This window comes from Amblyomma mixtum, chromosome 4 (genome assembly GCF_055824585.1).
Source record: "Amblyomma mixtum isolate Tamu chromosome 4, ASM5582458v1, whole genome shotgun sequence".
Taxonomy (NCBI): Eukaryota; Metazoa; Arthropoda; class Arachnida; order Ixodida; family Ixodidae; genus Amblyomma; species Amblyomma mixtum.
This window is the reverse complement of record NC_143015.1, coordinates 129,481,039-129,499,957: the sequence shown is the minus strand read 5'-3', so window position 1 is coordinate 129,499,957 and position 18,919 is coordinate 129,481,039. Positions and strand designations below refer to the sequence as shown.

At 44.8% G+C, this 18,919-nt stretch overlaps 1 protein-coding gene and 1 non-coding gene across 3 annotated transcripts in view; one reads left to right on the top strand and one right to left on the bottom strand.

Moving 5' to 3' along the window:
- Window positions 1–2,289: 2,289 nt before the first annotated feature.
- Window positions 2,290–2,361, bottom strand: TRNAP-AGG (transfer RNA proline (anticodon AGG)). The gene has a single exon. It is a non-coding gene; the product is annotated as a tRNA-Pro (tRNA).
- Window positions 2,362–2,585: 224 nt separating this feature from the next.
- Window positions 2,586–18,919, top strand: part of LOC149348202 (poly(A)-specific ribonuclease PARN-like) — a 58,289-nt gene continuing 41,955 nt past the window's right edge. For both annotated transcript variants that reach the window (XM_089587993.1, XM_089587994.1), the window contains exons 1-8: window positions 2,586–2,734; window positions 2,835–2,912; window positions 2,985–3,052; window positions 3,299–3,366; window positions 5,653–5,734; window positions 7,126–7,186; window positions 9,507–9,666; window positions 17,674–18,001. In XM_089587993.1, the coding sequence (XP_089444119.1) occupies window positions 2,716–2,734; window positions 2,835–2,912; window positions 2,985–3,052; window positions 3,299–3,366; window positions 5,653–5,734; window positions 7,126–7,186; window positions 9,507–9,666; window positions 17,674–18,001 (864 nt within the window). In that variant the 5' untranslated portion in view covers window positions 2,586–2,715. The remainder of the gene's footprint in view (window positions 2,735–2,834; window positions 2,913–2,984; window positions 3,053–3,298; window positions 3,367–5,652; window positions 5,735–7,125; window positions 7,187–9,506; window positions 9,667–17,673; window positions 18,002–18,919) is intronic.

Sequence of the window (18,919 nt, the reverse complement as noted above, 5' to 3'; positions counted from 1 at the left end):
CGCCTCCAAAGAAATTCAACCGCCGCGGCCGGGATCGAACCCGCGTCTTTTGGGTCAGCAGCCGAGCGCCGTAACCACTGAGCCACTGCGGCGGGGCAGTGAGGCATTTCAATATCGCACGTCGATGGGCGATTCAGCTACCAATCGTTTTCACGAAAACACTGCGCGAAACAGACATGCGCAAGAAGAGAAACAACTTCCGCAGATTCGGTGACAAATTTTTCTACACAAGTCTGCGCTACTCCCGTTCCATGTCTCGTCCGCGTCTGTTTCACGCTGTTTTTGTGAAAACTAAGATCACCGAAAGCGTAACGCAAGATTGTGCATAAACGGAGGGAGACACTGCCGTCAGACATCTCAACAGCAGAGTGTCGACTGATAAGCTTCAAACAGGTGATTAATTAATATAAAATTAGCGGCATTGAAAAATGGTGACAAAGTAGCTTTCATAACAACATGAAACAGGGCAGTCTTTAACTGAGCCCGTTGTCTAATAATTGCTAAAACGGGTTTCAGAAAACTAAATTTCTGAATGAGGACGCATGCACACTCTGCAGCGCTTGGTTCTTCGTCCTCACTGAAAGGTTGAGCTGATCCAGCAAGGGAGCTGTATTCAGAAGTGCAGTGTAATGCGCTTAATGTCTAAAACAGTGTTACAAGCGGTGTGTGTAGTGATGCACGAATACTGAGCAGCGCTGGCAAAAGCGCTTACGCACAAGCCAGCAACCTCGACAGATGACGTTGCTTGAAGAAATCGTGTTGTGGCCTAGATAATAAATTTAAATGTATTTTTTTTATTGTAGAATATGAAGGCGCCCAATTAGCAACACACTGTGTTGTTACAAGGCATGGCCAGGCATTAATCAGCGACGGTATCTGCACTGCGGCCCATCCTGGCCGGAAGATGACAGTAATGATAGCAGCAGGCAGCTGCGAGCTGGAAGCTTCCGTTGAAATGTGCCGTCCAAGGAAATTTTTACACGCGTGAATCGCAGTTGTTCTTTCGCGGATTAGGGTCACAAAATTATAGATCTGTTGAGGGTTTTGAAGAGCGATAGTAGTGAATCGGGAATATATGCCAAGTTTTCAAATGCGATTTTGGGGTTGTGTATGCAGTTTATGGCAGGGACCATTTAGATAGTTGAATGCAAGTTCCGCTCGTTGAAAAACATCATTACTGCATGGACATTGGGAAAAGATGCGTATTATTTATGGTTTATGGGGGTTCAACGTCCCAAAGCGACTTTGGCTATGAGGGATGCCGTTGTAGGACTCCGGAAATTTCGACCACCTGGGGTTCTCTAACGTGCGCTGACATCGCACAGTACACGGGCCTCTAGAATTTCGCCTCCATCGAAATTCGACCGCTGCAGCCGAGATCGAACCCGCGTCTTTCGAGTCAGCAGACGGGCGCTACAAACACTGAGGCACCGCGGCGGCGTATTAGTATTAGATAGATTAGGAAAAGATAGTACTGTAAAATAGTGGTTTCGAGAATAATATTGCGTATACGTACGTGAGCTGTTTTACGTCAGATACCACCGAGCACACAGAGAGCGTTGGGATCACTTTTTTCATGTGTGTCACAAACGGAGCAAAGTTAATTCAACTTTAAAACCGTTTCCCACCCCTTTCCCTAGCTCTGCACAAAACGACGTGTAAGACAAACCGCCAGCCGGTTTCTCTATCTCCCTTATTATTATGCAAACGTATGCACTATAAGCGACACAAAAAGACACGTGTGTGTCTTTTTCTGTTGCTTATAGCGCATACGTTTGCATAGTGACCGACCAACTGGCCCCGGTTTTAGCTTTGCTCCCTTATTAGTTCCCTCCCCAGCTGTGCTCGAATTACTATACCCTCCCCCCCCCCCCCCCCCCACCCCGTCCTCCCTTTCAATAAATACAGACTTTAACCGCTGGTTAGGTCTAAGCTTTGAAATAACACTAAAATAATGCAGCAGTGATGATGAAAATATTGAGTGAAGTACGGTTACACAGTGGGGAAGAGGCACGTGTTGTCCTTAGTACGCGACTCCACTGGCGAAAGCTGTTGACCTCGTTCTTTCGATAACACAGCATTGCTATATAATATTTACTTTGAAACTTCTTCACGATACAAAATATGAGGTTATTTGTCAAGTTTGAACGATAGCATAACTTCCAATGTGGCGAGCAGGATTCTAGTCATCAATGAAGAGATTTAGCAGGGATGAATGTCCATCCTGTCATAAGGTGTGCGGTTATTTGTCACCTTTCAGGATTTGAAAAAAAAAAACTTAAAAAAATCGGGCTCGTCCGGGATTTGAACCCGGGACCTCTCGCACCCTAAGCGAGAATCATACCCCTAGACCAACGAGCCGACTTGCTTCGGTGTGCCACTTTGACATATTAGAAACTAGAGTTATTAAACTAACATTTTTTTTGTTGAAAACTACAACGTTTTTGACAAAATTTTGTTTAATTTCTTGTATTTTTCAACTCGACTGGTTTAATTTTTAAAATCCGAGAAAGTTGAGAACCGCAAGCAAGGACAGCCAGCATGCAAGCCAACGTTTCTAGATGCAAGCCAAGGCAACAGCCGCTGACAGCCGCAACAGCTTCCACACGGTAAAATGGCGGCCGCCTGAAAACAGGCAAGCGCATAGACGCTCTGAAACAGAACAGCGACGCGCAGACGTTTTAGATTCCCGTTAATGCTGTCGTGCCGCGAACCATGGAAGTGACCACAAAAAGTGAGTAGTCCACGGCTAGGCTCATGCCAGAAACGCATTCTCGAAAGACCCTGCGCGACACTTTTCTCACACCGGCTTCCGTCCCTCTGCTACTTCTCAGATTTCCAGGAGCAGCTTGGCGTGCTCAAGGCAGCCGTGGAAGCTGCTTCGTTCGTTGCCATTGACTGCGAATTCACGGGTAAGACCCGCAGACGTGCGTGAATTGACGTTACGTGACTAATCTCTGCACATGATCTTTCTTCGCTGTCAGGTCTTCAATTTGAGAAATGCACTCACGCTTTTGACACACCGGAGGAGCGGTACCGAAAGCTGAGAGAGGTAAACTTTCACCGATTTCTTTCGTGCAAATGTTGTGGCGATGTGTTCTCCGTGTCATCAGCGAACGTCCTATCGGTTTAATTTTAAGCTTCAAAGTGTGAACTCTGCGAAAGCGAGACATCGTTTGTAGAAACCGAAAGCATGTTGGCATTTCGTTGTTCATTTTTTTTTGCGCTACCGCTTGAAACTTCCTGACGACAGTGTGACCCGTGTCTGTTTTTCCCCCCTTTTCTTTTCATGTTTTAGTCATCTCTAGATTTCCTCACTGTGCAAGTCGGTGTCTGCACGTTTCAATTCGACAAGGCGAAACACGGGTGAGTTTGTGCTACGTTATGAGACTTTCGATGATTCATAGTATAGCATAAAGACAGAAATAAGGACGATACAGTCCCAGCCTACTTCTTCCTGACCTAAATAGTTCAGCGCATAGGACTGGCAGACTGACAACACAGGCCTGGCGCTTGAACGCGAATAGGCGTTCAAGTTGTGTTCTCTGCGCCGTTAAAATTATCAGTTTTATGCAAGAAAACAAATCCATTCGCAACCAAGGAGAGCCTTTACGGTATTAATCATCAAAACCGCTTCATCAATTGTCAAGAGGGTGTTGTATATCGCGTACCTTTGTCGTGTGGCCGCAAATATATCGGGCAGATAGACACATGTGTTAACACAAGATTGAGAGTACACAATAACAACGTAAATGAAGGAAACTAGGGCCAGCTCAGCCGGCACTGTTGAAACTGTGGTAAAAACGACGTCAGCGTCGAAAAGGCTATGCGTGCCAGCATTTAATCAATGCACGATTGATAGTAACCATAAGGACCAGGGATCCAGGGAAATAATCGATGCGATGAAGATTGCGCGTGCAGGGGATAAGTGTGTGAGCATGCCATCGGTTGTTTTGACGCAGAAGGAACTCAGATTTTTAGATAGTTGGAATTAGGTTCCTGGTGCTATGCTTTGACATCATGACAAGTGTTTTCCTTTTGCTCTTTTTCCTTTTCTCGATTTTTCACTCTTGCTGGTGTACATATATATGGGGCACATTTGGTGAAATAAACAGTTGGAAGTCAGCGCTCTTTACTCTTGTGTCCTATCCCGTCCCTTCTACCCACGCTGCGACTGAAGTCATGTTTAACCAATTAGCCAAACAAGCATCAATCCTGGCACTTTGCTTGGCGCATGGTTGTCTGGATGACTACAACTTGTTTATTGAGGGCTGTGAATGCAATAAATCAATTACTTTACACAATTAATCGAATGGATATGGGCATTCAAGTAATGGAATTATAACAAAGCTGTAATCAGTCGTACTGCAGGCAGTCATTCTGTTCTAACTCGTTACGAACAGTTAAGCGTGCTAAAGAGAGGTTTGATAACTATTTAACTGAGGAATGTGTGCCAGCTAGCCCAAATCAAAGTGCTATTACAAGCTCTGCCTGTACTAAGTTTATTCATGAGCAATGTGTATAGCCTTTAGATGTGTACACATAATGTAATAGCAGAGATGGGAAGGGTTTAAAATGTGCCATCTGTGAAATCTAATTTTCTGTGGATCAACACCACCTGAAGTTTTGCTTATACTTAACTTGGTAAAGCATGTCTTTAGCAAGTCTGACTTCTTCTTGTGCTAAAAGCAACTTTACGCTTACGTACTTACTAGCCCTGCCACATATTCTTAAAGCTTCAGTCAAATTAAGGAAAGTGCAGTTTAACAAGGCTTCAGATGGCATCACTTCATTTAGAGCACTAGTTTTCCAGTGTCACATTTTATGATTATTATTATTGTTATTGTTATTTGGTGTTAAAATAGAAACAAAGACAGGAAAAGAGAACAGGCTGGCAAGCACGGCAGTTAATGGTACATGTGTTTAACCTGTATATTTGGTGTGTAGAATACTGCACGTTTTTACCACACAGTCGCCCCACAATGAATTGGGACTTCACACTGGTGATAATGAGGCACAATTTTGACAGTTATATGCAACAGCTGCTAGTTGCATTGCTGTGGAATTTTCAACTCCGTGGAATTTTCAGTGTTAGTAAAATTTGGTTGTACGGCTTTTTATGGCTATGTAGATGTTTGTAGAGAACACGTTGATTGCTGGAAATATTGCTTTAATAATGTCGCTTATGTGCCGCTACATTCAAATTGACGACATCAGTGATCAAAAGGACTCTGGGACTACCGGCAGGAAGTGAATTGCTATGTGGCCTAGCCTCAGAGATGCAAAACTGAAAAAACAGTGCTTAGACATCATTGTAATGTGCTTGTGATAACGGGTGCTGGTGGCATACTGTTATTTTATTTTATGGCCGCTTCTAATTCATTAATGTATTGTTTTCAGTGAAAGCAACCTTTGTGGTTAGAGCATGGTAATAAATTGATTTAGGTCCCCGTAAGTTGCTGGAATTATTGTAGAGTTCCGTCACATTTCAGGGAGTCACCAACATTGACGGATACTGTTTATTAGACACAGCTGCAGAACGTCATCTGGCAAACTCCATGAGTGTTTGTAGAAAGCTCTCTTTATCAGGAACTCTGTGTGGATTATGTGCAGTGTAGAAAATGTCTAATTTTTTTTTTGTCATTTTTTCAGATACAACTACAAGGCATTCAACTTCTACATTTGTCCAAGACAAACAGTTCGTGGTGCACCAGACAGAATGTTCCGATGCCAGGCACGTTTTCAGATGTGTTGCTTCGTTTATGTTTATTCAGTATCATCTGTTGCCATCTATTTGTAGTTGCCTCTCCTTATGTGCAATACCTGCCAATTCTTTTGGGTGAGGTGCATATAAAAAATGCATTTTGCTTGTACCTACATGCTGAATGCTAGTTATAAAGCTTTTCAGTAGCTTCGTAGTATTCATAGTGTAGATAACAGAGAATAGCACCTAAATTTATTGTAGTTTTGACGGTGATATGGAAGAGACGAGGCAGAGATGCTAGAGCATACAAGTCTCAAACGCAATAAATATGGCAGAACTAGCAGAACTATCGAATCTAATCATTAAGCTGAAGGTAACTGACGTAAGACGGTATGATATGGAGAGTATTTGGCAAGCTCTGATAAGCAAGAGAAGCCTCGAAGCATAAAAATAAAATTATCTGTGGGCACAAATCAGTGTGCACTCAGAAACAAGAGCAACGAAAGTGAAAAATTTATTTGGGTCTCGGCTATTTGAACTTGGTGAAAATCAGCAATTTGTAAGAGCTGCGTGGGCTTCGAATTAAAGGAAGCCTTCCTAATACACTTAGCGTTTCACATTAAGAAAGTTTGAATTAGAGTCCACTATTTAAAGGTGCACTGAAGAGGAATCTGAACCTGTCTTTTTGCCGCGGGAACTCGATCTACACATTCCAAGCTTTTTTAGAAACTGCGATTTATTGCCCTGTGTGGCTGATTTCCCTAATTAAATCGGATTAACGCCCGGCTCCCGCCTTATTTTTTTTTAATTCTGCCTCATACGGTGGGCGGAGTCGACCAACGCGTGGAGCGCCTTTCACCCAGTCCCGTGGCGGCTTGCCGCTCTGCCATCGGCGGAGTAATACGTAGTAGTCCGCAGTAGCAAATAGTCCACTCGTATTTTTATTTCTTCAGGCTTATTTTGCAGCTATATTATCTGCGAATGAAACTATTTATTCATGGAAATCTAAAAAACAAAATAAAGCGAAAGCAAAGCCTCCACGGGACTGGGTGAAAGGCGCTCCACGCGTTGGTCGACTCCGCCCACCGTACGAGGCAGAATTAAAAAAAAAGGCGGGAGGCGGACGTTAATTCGATGTAATTGGGGAAATCGGCCACACAGGGCAATAAGTCACTGTTTCTAAGAATGCTAGGAACGTGTAGATCGAGTTCCCGCGGCAAAAAGACAAGTTCAGAATCCTCTTCAGTGCACCTTTAAGGTATTTATTTGGCACACGGTGTCTTTTTATGTGGTGCTTATGGTACTTGAATAGAAGTGAATTCCTGTCTTTTCATGCTTCTGCATGTTGCATCAACTTTTTGCACTCGGAAATAGTTCCTGAATTTTGTTGTTGCATGAGTGTCTTGCTATCTCAACCGCAGGCTAGCAGCTTACAGTTCCTGAGTCGGCATGGCTTTGACTTCAACAAGGTCTTCAGTCACGGTCAGGCAGTTTTCTCTCACTTTTAGCCATGCGTAGGATTCATTAAAATCACAGGGAGGACAAATTGAAAATGCCTTTGGTCGATAAGTTATTGGCTTATAATGCCAAACAGGCTAACATTCTCTGAAAACGGGGATTTTATAAGCAAGGAAAGGTAAAAAAAATGAAAGACAGTTAGGTATTGCATCCGTTTGCCTTTATCACAGGCAAACAACAGTGACATCAGTGCCGTTATTGGTGTGGCTCTTTAAGTCTAGGCAACACCCCCATTTAGTTTCATACGGTGATCATGGAGATCTTTTGTGGTCCTGACATTACGAGTGGCTGGAAAAAAAATGTTCTATTTTTAAATCCAATTTCCTTGGTAATAAATGTGTCTTGCTACCGAACAAACATGAACATGCGCTGTTCATGAACATGCCCATGAACATGAAAATGCCTAATTGTCCATCCTACTACAATGACAAAGTCTTATAACCAAATTTCACTTATTGTCTGGTGTGTTCCTTTAAATGGGTAAAGATACTACCAGATTTCATTTAAGAACAAAAATTGGATGGAGTGGGTAAGGACACCACCAGACTTTTTGTTGTGAGTTCTTAATTTGAAATTGTATGCAAGAAATTAGTAAACATGATCACCAAGTAAAATTTTCCCGCCCTTTGTAGTTAACTTATAACATAGCTTCTTGTTCATGTAGTTTCTTTGGCTTTATTTTCAGCAGCCACACAGTAGCTGTTGTGTTGTAGGTAGGTGTGAGACCACATGAGGCATTCCAGAACTGCAATATAACCACTGCTGTATTGCTTGAGTTTGCTTGAAATGAAGAACTATATTTATAACTTCTAAATAATGCTTCTTGGTCTGCGTAGCTCTTCTGCACATTCAAAGGAAACATTCAACAGAAGTCTGTCTGGTTGGGAAATGTTGGCGTTCTTTCTAACTTAAAATAAAAACCTCTGTTGCAGAAGCAGTGTTTGTGCTTTTTTAAAGGTACCATATTTACATGCTTAATGAGCGCACTTTTTTTGTCAAAAAAAAAAAATAACTTCATTTGGGAATTGTGTTCACCACACAGGGTAAAATTTACTCTCTGAAAGGTAAAAACGTAGCGCAAAGAAACAAGGACACAGAAAGACAGACAACACATGGCGCTAAATTCCAACACTGGTTTATTTCAGAAAGGAAAGGTGGTTTTATATCGACATCAAGACCAACACGCCGTCAAACCATGTCAAACCATGCGCTAGCAAAGCGTATCAGCCAGATATGCGAGCTCTTTTGCCAGCAATGAAACAGGGGGGGTACTAACACAATCATCTTTGAAAACTGATATCCATTCCGCTTCTATGATTTCTCGTGTCAACCGGTTATTGTGCACTTTTAAAACCAGGCATTTTTCAAGAAGCGGTATGCAGTGACACCCACGGCAGAGGGCTGACAGCCCTTTTCCACGCATATCATGTACGTCACGCCCATGCTCTCGAAGCCTATCATTCAGGCATCTGCCGGTTTGCCCTACATACTGCTTGCCACAGGAAAGAGGAATCTGATAAATGACATTTTCAATACAATTGACAAACTTTTTCCTATGTTTTTTCGTACCTGAATGATAGGCTTCGAGAGCATGGGCGTGACGTAGATGATATGCGTGGAAAAGGGTTGTCAGCCCACTGCCGTGGGTGTCGCTGCATGCCGCTTCTTGAACAATGCATGGTTTTAAAAGTGCACAATAACCGGATGACACGAGAAATCATAGAAGCGGAATGGATATCACTTTTGAAAGATGATTCTGTTAGTACCCCCTCTGTTTCATTGCTGGCAAAAGAGCTCGCATATCTGGCTGATACGCTTTGCTAGCGCATGGTTTGACGGCGTGTTGGTCTTGATGTCGATATAAAACCACCTTTCCTTTCTGAAATAAACCAGTGTTGGAAGTTAGCGCCGTGTGTTGTCTGTCTTTCTGTGTCCTTGTTTCTTTGCACTACGTTTTTACCGTTCAATTATGAACCAACAAGCCCAAGCATATACCCTTACTCTCTGAGATGTGTTTGTTATGTGAGTAAGTTTGCCATGATGCGAGTAAATACAGTAGGGGAGCTCTGTTTTTATCATGAGGGGAGTTTTAAGTTGTAGGGGCCTTTTATTTTTTTTTTTTAGCTGGAACCTTGGTTTGCCCAAACAAATTTTCACGGTGCTTGGCTTTCGAGGTAACGGGACAGCTCTTTATGGGCGCTGCATGGGGGCGATGTCACACTGTTCTTGCTAATAAACTTGCCCGCCTAGCCTTCCTGATGTTGTGACTGTGTGGCTTCCTCAGGCATCTCCTACCTGAGGTCTGAAGAAGTCTCGCTGCTGAGCCAGGCGTTGAGCGAGCGGCATGATCAGCAGCTGAAGGACATTGGGTCGACCAATGGCCCCGCAAAATCGCACAAGGTGAACATCCCCAAGGAAGCACAAGGCTTCATCGACGAAGTGCTGTGAGTCTCTTTCACTCACTGCAGGAACAGTTTCGTACCATTTTTGTTCTCGGCATAAATTGGGGGTGTTGAAAGTATCGAAACTTTCGAATGGGAATCTAATACCCCTGTCAAGCGGGCAAGTTAAGTGCACTTAAGGAGAGTGTACTTCGCTGTAAGTACACTTTGCCGCATCTAAACGACGCAAGTGGAGTGTCACGCGCGGAAGAGTGCACTCCGCTGAGAGTGCGTTCACGGACCACACTTTGCTGGTTGAGTGCGTAGCCTCGACGCCAGCGGTTCCAATGGTACAAAATTTATAGTGCATAAAAAGTACTTACAACTTTATTTTACGTGCTATAACACTGTTTTCAGAAAAAAAGTTCCTTGGTTATAGCTACAAGCGAAGCAACAAAACAAGTAAACGTGATCAGATGCAACATTGCTGCCCGCCGCCATCTTGTTTGTTGTCAAAATTCTGGATAGTCTTGGCTGGTCTTGGCTTTTCTGCTATTTTCATTTTTTTCATCGCTAAAAACTGCTGAAACTCGTTTTATTTGCGCTATCACGTTAAGCAATCAAATATTATGAGTCTTTTTTTCTTTTCCATCGTCCTGTTCAGAAATTCCACTCATTTTCTGTCGCCATTTTTTTTAATTATGAGTGCACTTTGCTTTCCCATTTAGCACTGCGTAGCCCACAGTGTCACTCGGGATGCCGAAGCGCACTCCCCGTAAGTGCACTTAACTTGCCCGCTTGACAGGGGTATAATATGAATGTGTAGAAAAAATGCCTTCGAATATTGAATATTTCTTCAGTCAGACAAAGATTTCAGAAAATGATGTGTCTAAAGGCGCATTCACACTAGGCTGACGGGACCCCGATGCCGACGATCGGCGGTCGCGTCGGCCAACCTGGTCGTTCCCCGACTAGCCAGCCACACTGCACCGACGACGACGCCCCCAACGACCAAGCGTCGTCCTAGTGTGACAACGTCGCCGACCAAAGATGCCGACGTGTCTTGGGCAGATCGGTGGCCGAGCGAAAACATTCGCCGACCAAAAGCGAGTACCGAGCTCAGAGCGCGAAGTGCAATCATTATGTAAACAAATAATGCACGCGCAGCAACATTCATCAAGCCATGTGGACACTTGGCTGACGCGCCGCACCGATTGTCGCTTGCGAACTGCCGCCCCACTGCAAGCACGGACACACGGAGCAGTGAGCATCGTTGCGCCGCTCTACCCAAGCTCCGCCCACAACCTGTGTCACACTTCGCTGCCGTGCAGCAGTGCCTGAGCGCTGCTTGGGATGGTGTACAAATGTCACAAGAAAAGACAAGATCGCCTTGTTATCAGAAAGACTGCTCAAGCAGCGACAAAGCATGCCTCCTTCTGTTGCGAGCTTTCGGCAACGGCACCGCTCGAGCGCTCCGGGCGACGAGCTCTGCTGCTGCCTGACTGCCGTGGTCGTCGCTAGGCCTATAGCCTCTTTCCCATCAAAGCCGCAGCGGCCGGCGCTTCAGAAGTCGCCTGGGCTATAATAAAAGGCTTACTCTACATATCGCTTTACTGTCAACAGCATCATCTCACAATAAAATAATAGTATGATCACTTTCCGCAACGCCTTCAGCAGCCAAGCGAGCGGGCCCCAGGCGGGGCGGACGCCAACGTCGGGCCAGCGGCAGCTGCGAGGCGGTAGTAGCAAGAAGTTTGCTCATATCACAGTTGTTACCTTTCCCAGCAGTTCAGTATTGGTCAGCGATCCTAAAAAATGACACACTTTTCACATTTCTTATCCCAGGGTTTATTATTTACGTCAAGAACACACTTCAGCTCGTTTTTATGACGCCGGCAGACGGGATCCAGGCTGGCCGGCCGGCCGGCCGGCATGCTCGGCTTACTTCACGTTCGCACAAGAAAGTACAAAACAGCCATGATACCAGAGAGGATGCTTCCTAGATTAGAGCCACGACAATATGCCTGTGCAAAAGTGGATCTTTCGGCAACGACACCGCCTGTGGCAACGCCGGGCGACGAACTGAGCGCTGGTCCTACGCTGCCCTAGTCGTCGCTAGGCCTAGGTGGTTTCGGATCGAAGCCGCGGCTGACGGTGCTTCGGAAGTCTCCTGCACTATAATAAAAGGCCTACCCCTCACATCGCTTTACTGCGAACTCGTCCCATAATAGAAGATATGTTCGATTTTCAGGACGCTTCCAGCAACAGAGCTGGCAGACGAGCCGCGCGCACGAAGCAGCAGCGTCGAGCTGTTCGGGATAGGGCAACGTCGGCGTGAGGTCGCGCTGTTGTCGGCAGAATGTGACACACGGGTCAGCTGACGGCTGCTATGTCGCCGACACGAGGGCGATGCGCTCGTCGGGCGACGATCGGCGCTCGGTCGGCGTCTGCGCAGTGTGATAGGCGCGCCGACGGCACGAAAATCGCTGCCGCCGACCATCGCCAGACTGAAATCGGCCGATCGTCGGCCTAGTGTGAACGCACCTTTAACATCGCTGTCGTTATTTTTAAAAAAAATAACGCATGGTCTTTGCAACTGCAATAAAGAAACTTGAAGTGACTGAGCACCATGAAAAAAAAAAAGCATGATATGCACAGAATTGTATATACTGCTTGATTATACAGCATAGCAGTGTGCAGCGTTGTTATGCAGAATGAGTAACAAAATGATTCTTTGAATGACACGAGTGGTAACAAAAAATAACATAATGGTGCAAATCGACAATGTTTGACTCTTGTGGCCATGTGAATGCTTGTATGACAGCGAAAGAGATATTTTACTACTGAGACGATTGTAGGTGAAAAATATGGCATCTTTAGCTTCATGCCACAGAATTTAATCCTGACTTCAAGACTGAAAATGGCTTTGTGATGACCGTTTGGAAGGCGGTGTCGCTTAGGCCCCGGAGATAGGTGTTTGCTTCATGCCGCACGATTCAATATCCTGGCGTCAGGAGTGAAGAGTGTTCTTTGATCACCACTTGGAAGGTGTTTTCACCTGTTCTCCGTTTCATACATCAGGTGCGAACTAGTTGAAGAAAGATCGGCGCACGAAACCATGCCTTTTGCTCCATTGAGCAGGTAGTTTGTCTGCACACATGGACGCCGTTGGCCAAATTTTGCTTTAACAATACATCTTAAAGGGGCTGCGAAACACTCCCTGGGGGGATACCGGCTATACTTCAGGTGGGTTCTTTATGTCACACAGATGCTGACTTAAAAAGAATTACAGGAATCGGTGCACAGGAACGGGAGTTATTCAGCGAAGAAATTTCAAAACACAAGCAAAAAAAACGCTGCCCTCAACTCGATTTTGGCGGGGCTTCCCACTCCTATTTCGCTCTCCCAATGACGGCACCTGGCGCAACCAGTCAAAACAGCCAGCCAGAGCACGTCGCGGAAGTTTGTACTCCATGGTTGCCTGCTCTCTGTAACTCGTTCTTGCTGAGACTGGCAGCGTCGTTTTCCATGCCAGAGCGCCCCTGGTGGTGTATTTTTATTTTACTTGCTTTGCAGGGCTTTTGTCTAAGACAAACAAGTTGTTTTTGTTGATCTAATATAAAACGCAGACAGGTGACAAAATGTGTCTATTTATTCACACAATTTGAAGTATATTTACTGTTTGTTCGATCATCAAGCTCGCGCCAGGTGATGTCATATCCGCTGCTAAAAACCCGCCACTATGTGGCGACACCATCAGAGCCATGAATTTGTTTTTGGGAGGACAATAAAATATTAAAAAACGGAATATACGCGGTATTACCGACGCTAATAGCACCATTATAACTCACTGTATGCAATCAACAGGCAAAACAGTTAACTAAAATTGTGTTTCTGGGCCCCTTTAAGAACCCTCTCACGTGGATTTTTGCATGCTGACAAGAAAAAAGCCACTAAGTGCCTCTACGCGAGTTTTTTGGTGTTGGCAATACAAAGGGAGCATGGCGACAAGAAGTTTCCGTGCTCTGTAATGGAGTGCTTGCAGGACCATGACAGCAGAGTTCTTACCAGGCACGTAGCCTCTATTTCTGAATATATTATTTGTATAGATCGATGTAAATATGAGGCGCTATTTGTTAATTACCATCGCTGAGCACACACTACTTGCGTACAGTTTCAAGGCGTGAGGAGGTTTGTGCGTGAATGTCTCTGTAATGGCAGGCCTTATTGCGGCGTGCAGATGGTAAGAGCTGAATGGAAGTGGTCAATAAAATTGAAATTTATGACCACGAGAAAATGCAGATCACGACAGCTTTAGCAGTTTAAACATGTGCAACAGAGACAATGTTTCTTGCTAGTTTCCTGTGCCATCAGCATGGCAGTCGCCGAATCTTGTTCATCTGTTGAGCTGATTAAAGGGCTACGAAGCGCTTTTAGAATTCGATGAGTTTAAGATTGCCGAATGTGTGAAATGTGCTGGTAAAGCCTGCGAAATCGTTTTGCTCTAGCATTTGAAATGGTGGCGTAATCACCGAATAAAGTCGTCGTCGGCGTTCAGCTTCTCTGAAGTGCACAGCGACGGGCAGAGACCCCGATAATGACGTCACGTATGACGGCGCTACGTTTCCAGCGAAGAAACGGTTATTCCATGGAAGGAAACCGACGCCATAGAAGGCGAAGCTCACGATTGATTGTTTGGCGCCATCTGACGACGCACAGCAGCATGCAGGCGTAAGCAGCGGAAATCTGAAATTTCGGCAACAATGATGTCACTGCCGAGTTTCCTCGCACTCCTCCAACGTAGTGAGGAGAAGCCTAAACATCGTCACGGTTTTAATAGACGATTATGTCACCATTTCAAATGCTAGTGCAAAAATACTTTGCATGCTTTGTCTAGAAGCTTGATAGATTCGAATTCTTGAATAACCTCGAATTCTCAAAAAACCGTTTCAGCTTCCCTTTAAGGGGGGACACTGGTCTTTGAGACCAAAAAACGACCAAAAAAATTGATTGTCAGAAAATGACATTTGTGGAATCTACACCTATTATTTTCCAACTGTACCAGTTTTTTTCGTTTAAGAAATCAACATTTTGACCACAATATTAAATTCAGATCATCGTGTGGGCGGAATTCATGCAGGAGCAGACAGTTTAATGGCATAAAAGTTTTGAACATCTGACTGTCATAGTTGTCGATATTTCAACATCTAGGACAGATGGAGATGTCATATTGTTTGCTAAGGGAAGCTGAAGGCACAGTGTGTGCAATAATCGAAGCAGATTTGTTCAATCACACTTCTAAAAATTTATAATTTTGCACAGTTTATCGATGCATTACATTCACACCTTGAACATTGATATTCCAAGTGCTGTAATATTACTAAAGAAGGTAAAATGGAAAAATGGTTTTGATTATTGCACTCTTTACTCACTGTACTATGTAGCCATGGGTTAAAAATGATTTTTATTGAGCAGTTCTTTTCGCACCGAGGTGCTAATGAATGACTGATTAAAACTAATCATCTTGGGAATGGACTGATGTATGAGAAAGGTAATTTCATTGTTGAAATTGTCATAAAAAACTGAGCAAGGTGGTGCAGTTTCATTGGGATTGGACTAAAAATGTGGAAAATAGGTCTAATACCAGTGTACCCCCTTAAAAAGAAATAGGCTTAGAGTTATGTTCGTGTTATGTCATTCCCCCGCTGTACAAGAATGTTCATCGTCAATGTTGCTGATTTTAAATTCAATCCAATGTGCGTATCCACCATCTACTGAGCTCCGCATTCATGCCAGCTGTTTTCACACTCCAGGCAGTGATTTCTTCATTATCTCTAATTTGCTCTTTTTATATACCACCGAGAAATGAAAGACCAACTCAAACCTGGTCGCTACCATTGATAAAAACAAAGGGCGCTACAACTGTACTCGAAGCACGGAGAAAATTTAATCGAAAACGTACATCTGTAATTTAGGTGCTCATAATTACTCACATACACCTCAGTACATACAGTAGACTCCCTTTAAGACGAACTCCAAGGGACCATGAAGACTGTTCATCTTATCAGAAGTTCATCTAATTAGGAGTGCTTCTTAAAATGATGTTCGAGCATGCAGTGTGTGTCCAAATACTTCGTATATGTGAACAAAGCCATGAAATAGTCTGTTAGGAAAAAAATAATTGCAACATAAGCATTTATTGCACTACTAGTGCAGTGCATCAGGCACTGTTGAGTGTTGCCCAGTCTGTTATTTTTTTTTGTGTCTGTAGAGAAAATCGTCTGCTTGCTACAAGTGTAGGCATATTCACTTAACCTTCCAAGATATCCTTCAGTGCCCTCACAGGGGAGGAGCAGCGACAGTTCTGCTTTCACAGAATCGCCCTTTCAACGGAGACGTGGTTAGGTCTCTGTGCCTCCCCGCGTCGCATGGATCGTCGGCGGTGCAAAAAAGCTTTCAATTTTTTAGCTTTTTTTTCTTTCCTTCCGCTGAAATACTGCTCTAATGGTCGAGTAAAGCTGCATGGCTTGGGCATGGCTGGTCGTGAAAGTTCATCTTAACCAATTAGCACGTGTGCAGTGTACATCTTAAGCAGATTTTTTTTGCATTGACTCTATGGGAAACCAAACAAATGACCACCACTGTTCATCTTAACCAAGGGTTCATCTTAAGCGAGTTCGTCTTAACGGGAGTCTACTGTATTTCCGAAGATACGTTTCTGAGACATCTGGGCATTCACCAGACTTCATTATTTTCACTGAGTTCGTGCGGACACGCTCTGTCGACAACTTCCATCCACAGCGCTTGTCCACAGCTTGCGGTGACACCACTCACGAGCCAAGAAATGCTTTTGCATTAAAAAAAAAAAGTTGTCATTTTTTTCCAAGATTCTTTTTCTGGCACTGACATCTCTATTGAGGGGTACTGGCTAGGGGGACGTTTCTGCTGTTTCATCTTTCCACCTTTCCTGTCATTTAAGTTCTTTCTACCTTGCTCCAAGGAGCCTTGTTTGATAGCCCAATTGGATTCTGCTGGTGGCATCGACATGAACTGTGATGAAGGAAAAGCGTCAGTTGAGGCAAGCATGAATTTAAATTTAGAGGGAACCCAACAAGTGCTCCAAAGAACCCAGTTGTTTCGAGAATGCAGTTTGGAAACCCTGTGCACAAATCTACCACTTCCTGCAAACTTGATACAAATGCTTCAGTGCATTGCTTGAGCTTGGATAAATGCTTGATTTCATGGCTTGTCGCAGAGTGTTAGCCTAAGGGTCTCGAATCCATGGGCTAACACATGCTCTGTGGCACTAATGTCAGTCCTAGCCACACACTCGAGCGTCCGTGTTAAAGGTGCACTGAAGAGGAATCTGAACTCGTCTTTTTGCCGCGGGAACTCGATCTACACGTTCCTAGCATTCTTAGAAACTGGGACTTATTGCGCTGTGGGACCGATTTCCCAAATTAAATCGAATTAACGTTCGGCACCCGCCCTTTATTTTGAATTCTGCCTCGTACGGTGGGCGGAGTCGACCAACGCGTGAAGTGCCTTTCAGCCAGCTCCGTGGAGGCTTTGCTTTCGCTTTATTTTGTTTTTTAGCTTTCCGTGAATAAATAGTTTCATTCGCAGATAATATAGCCGCAAAATAAGCCCGCGGAAATAAAAATACGCGCGCACCATTTACTACTACGGACTACTACATATTACTCCGCCGATGGCAGAGCGGCAAGCCGCCACGGGACTGGCTGAAAGGCACTCCACGCGTTGGTCGACTCCGCCCACCGTACGAGGCAGAATTAAAAAAAAAAAAAGGCGGGAGCCGGACGTTAATTCGATTTAATTAGGGAAATTGGCCACACAGGGCAATAAGTCGCAGTTTCTAAGAATGCTCGGAACGTGCAGATCGAGTTCCCGCGGCAAAAAGACAAGTTCAGATTCCTCTTCAGCGCACCTTTAAGTTCACGGACAGTGGCACCTTTGCATTTTTGCACCTTTGCATAGTGTTGGCAGCATCAAAATAGATTGTTAATTTTTCTCTCATCGGGGTTTATTTTTTGCCTCTGCCAATGACAGAGAGTCGGTGGGGAAGTTCCTGGACGGCGCTCCGTCCTCCGCCTCCGGCATGGAGGTTGAAATGGACGAGGACGTTGAAGAAGAGTCCGAGGCGGCCAGGGACTCCTCCGCGGTCGAAGATGGGGCTGCGAAAGGGGGCATCCTGCACCTGCCTGAGTGCAGTGCGTTCCGGCGCAAGCTCATCTACCAGGAGGTGAAGGCGCGCTTCGGTGACAAGGTGCAGCTGGGCACCGAGACCTGTGGTGACGGGGCGCACGTCGCCGTGCGGCTGGCCTGTTCCGCCGAGGAGCAGCGGGCCCAGTTGGAGCTGAAGCAGAAACAGGAACGGGTGAGTGTGCCTCCCCACCACTCACGTGTCTTATTGCTTGTACAGGCAGATGGAACACACAGTGTCCACACAAGAACGAATTATGCAGTTACTACGGCACTGAAGTTGGAGATATCTCTTGAGCATTATCTCTCCTGAGGTAAACTATTTAGAACTAAAGAACTAGGCCATTTCAGTCATACATATGGAGTACCGTATTTACCCAATTCCAACGCGCCCCCGATTCCAACGCGCACCCAATTTACGGCACCAAAAAAAAAAAAAAAATTTTCAAGCCCCGATTTTAACGCGCGCCCTATATTGGTAATGAAAAAAAAACTACAAGCCCTGCTTCTAACGTGCATGTGACTTCCACGAATGAAAATAATTTGCAACCGTTTTTATATTTTAAGGAGAGATGCGGGTGAAAAAACCGCAATTTTTTTCGATAAGTCGATTTTGTATTTTCTTGCGTTTTGTATTCCCCCAAGCCTCTTCTTTGATGTGTAAAAAAAATCAAAGCCGATAATCAATGGGAAGTTAATAAAAAATGCAATTAAAGCACTCGCAGTGGCTCGCGAAAGTGCAAATTTGACCGAATTTCGGGAACGCGGCATTTCGCTCCACGGCGTCGCCCGCTCTTGAATATTCGCGGGGAAGTAGGCCTACCCATCTTCTGCGAGAAGCCACTTCGGCAGCGGCGCATTCTTGATAAAAATACGAAAAAAAAAGATCGTCGCGCCTGAGTCGAGCGTCGCGACTGGCCCTTCAAATCACGTGGTACGATCGGAGCCCTTCCATTGCCTACGAGCATTCCACCGCACGGTCGGGCACAGACGCTCTTTCTTCGTTCTGCCGCCACCAAGACGTGAACCAACGCTTCTGCCCAGGTTTTTCTCCTTTCTCCGCTATGGATGTGACTGAGAAACGAGATTTTAG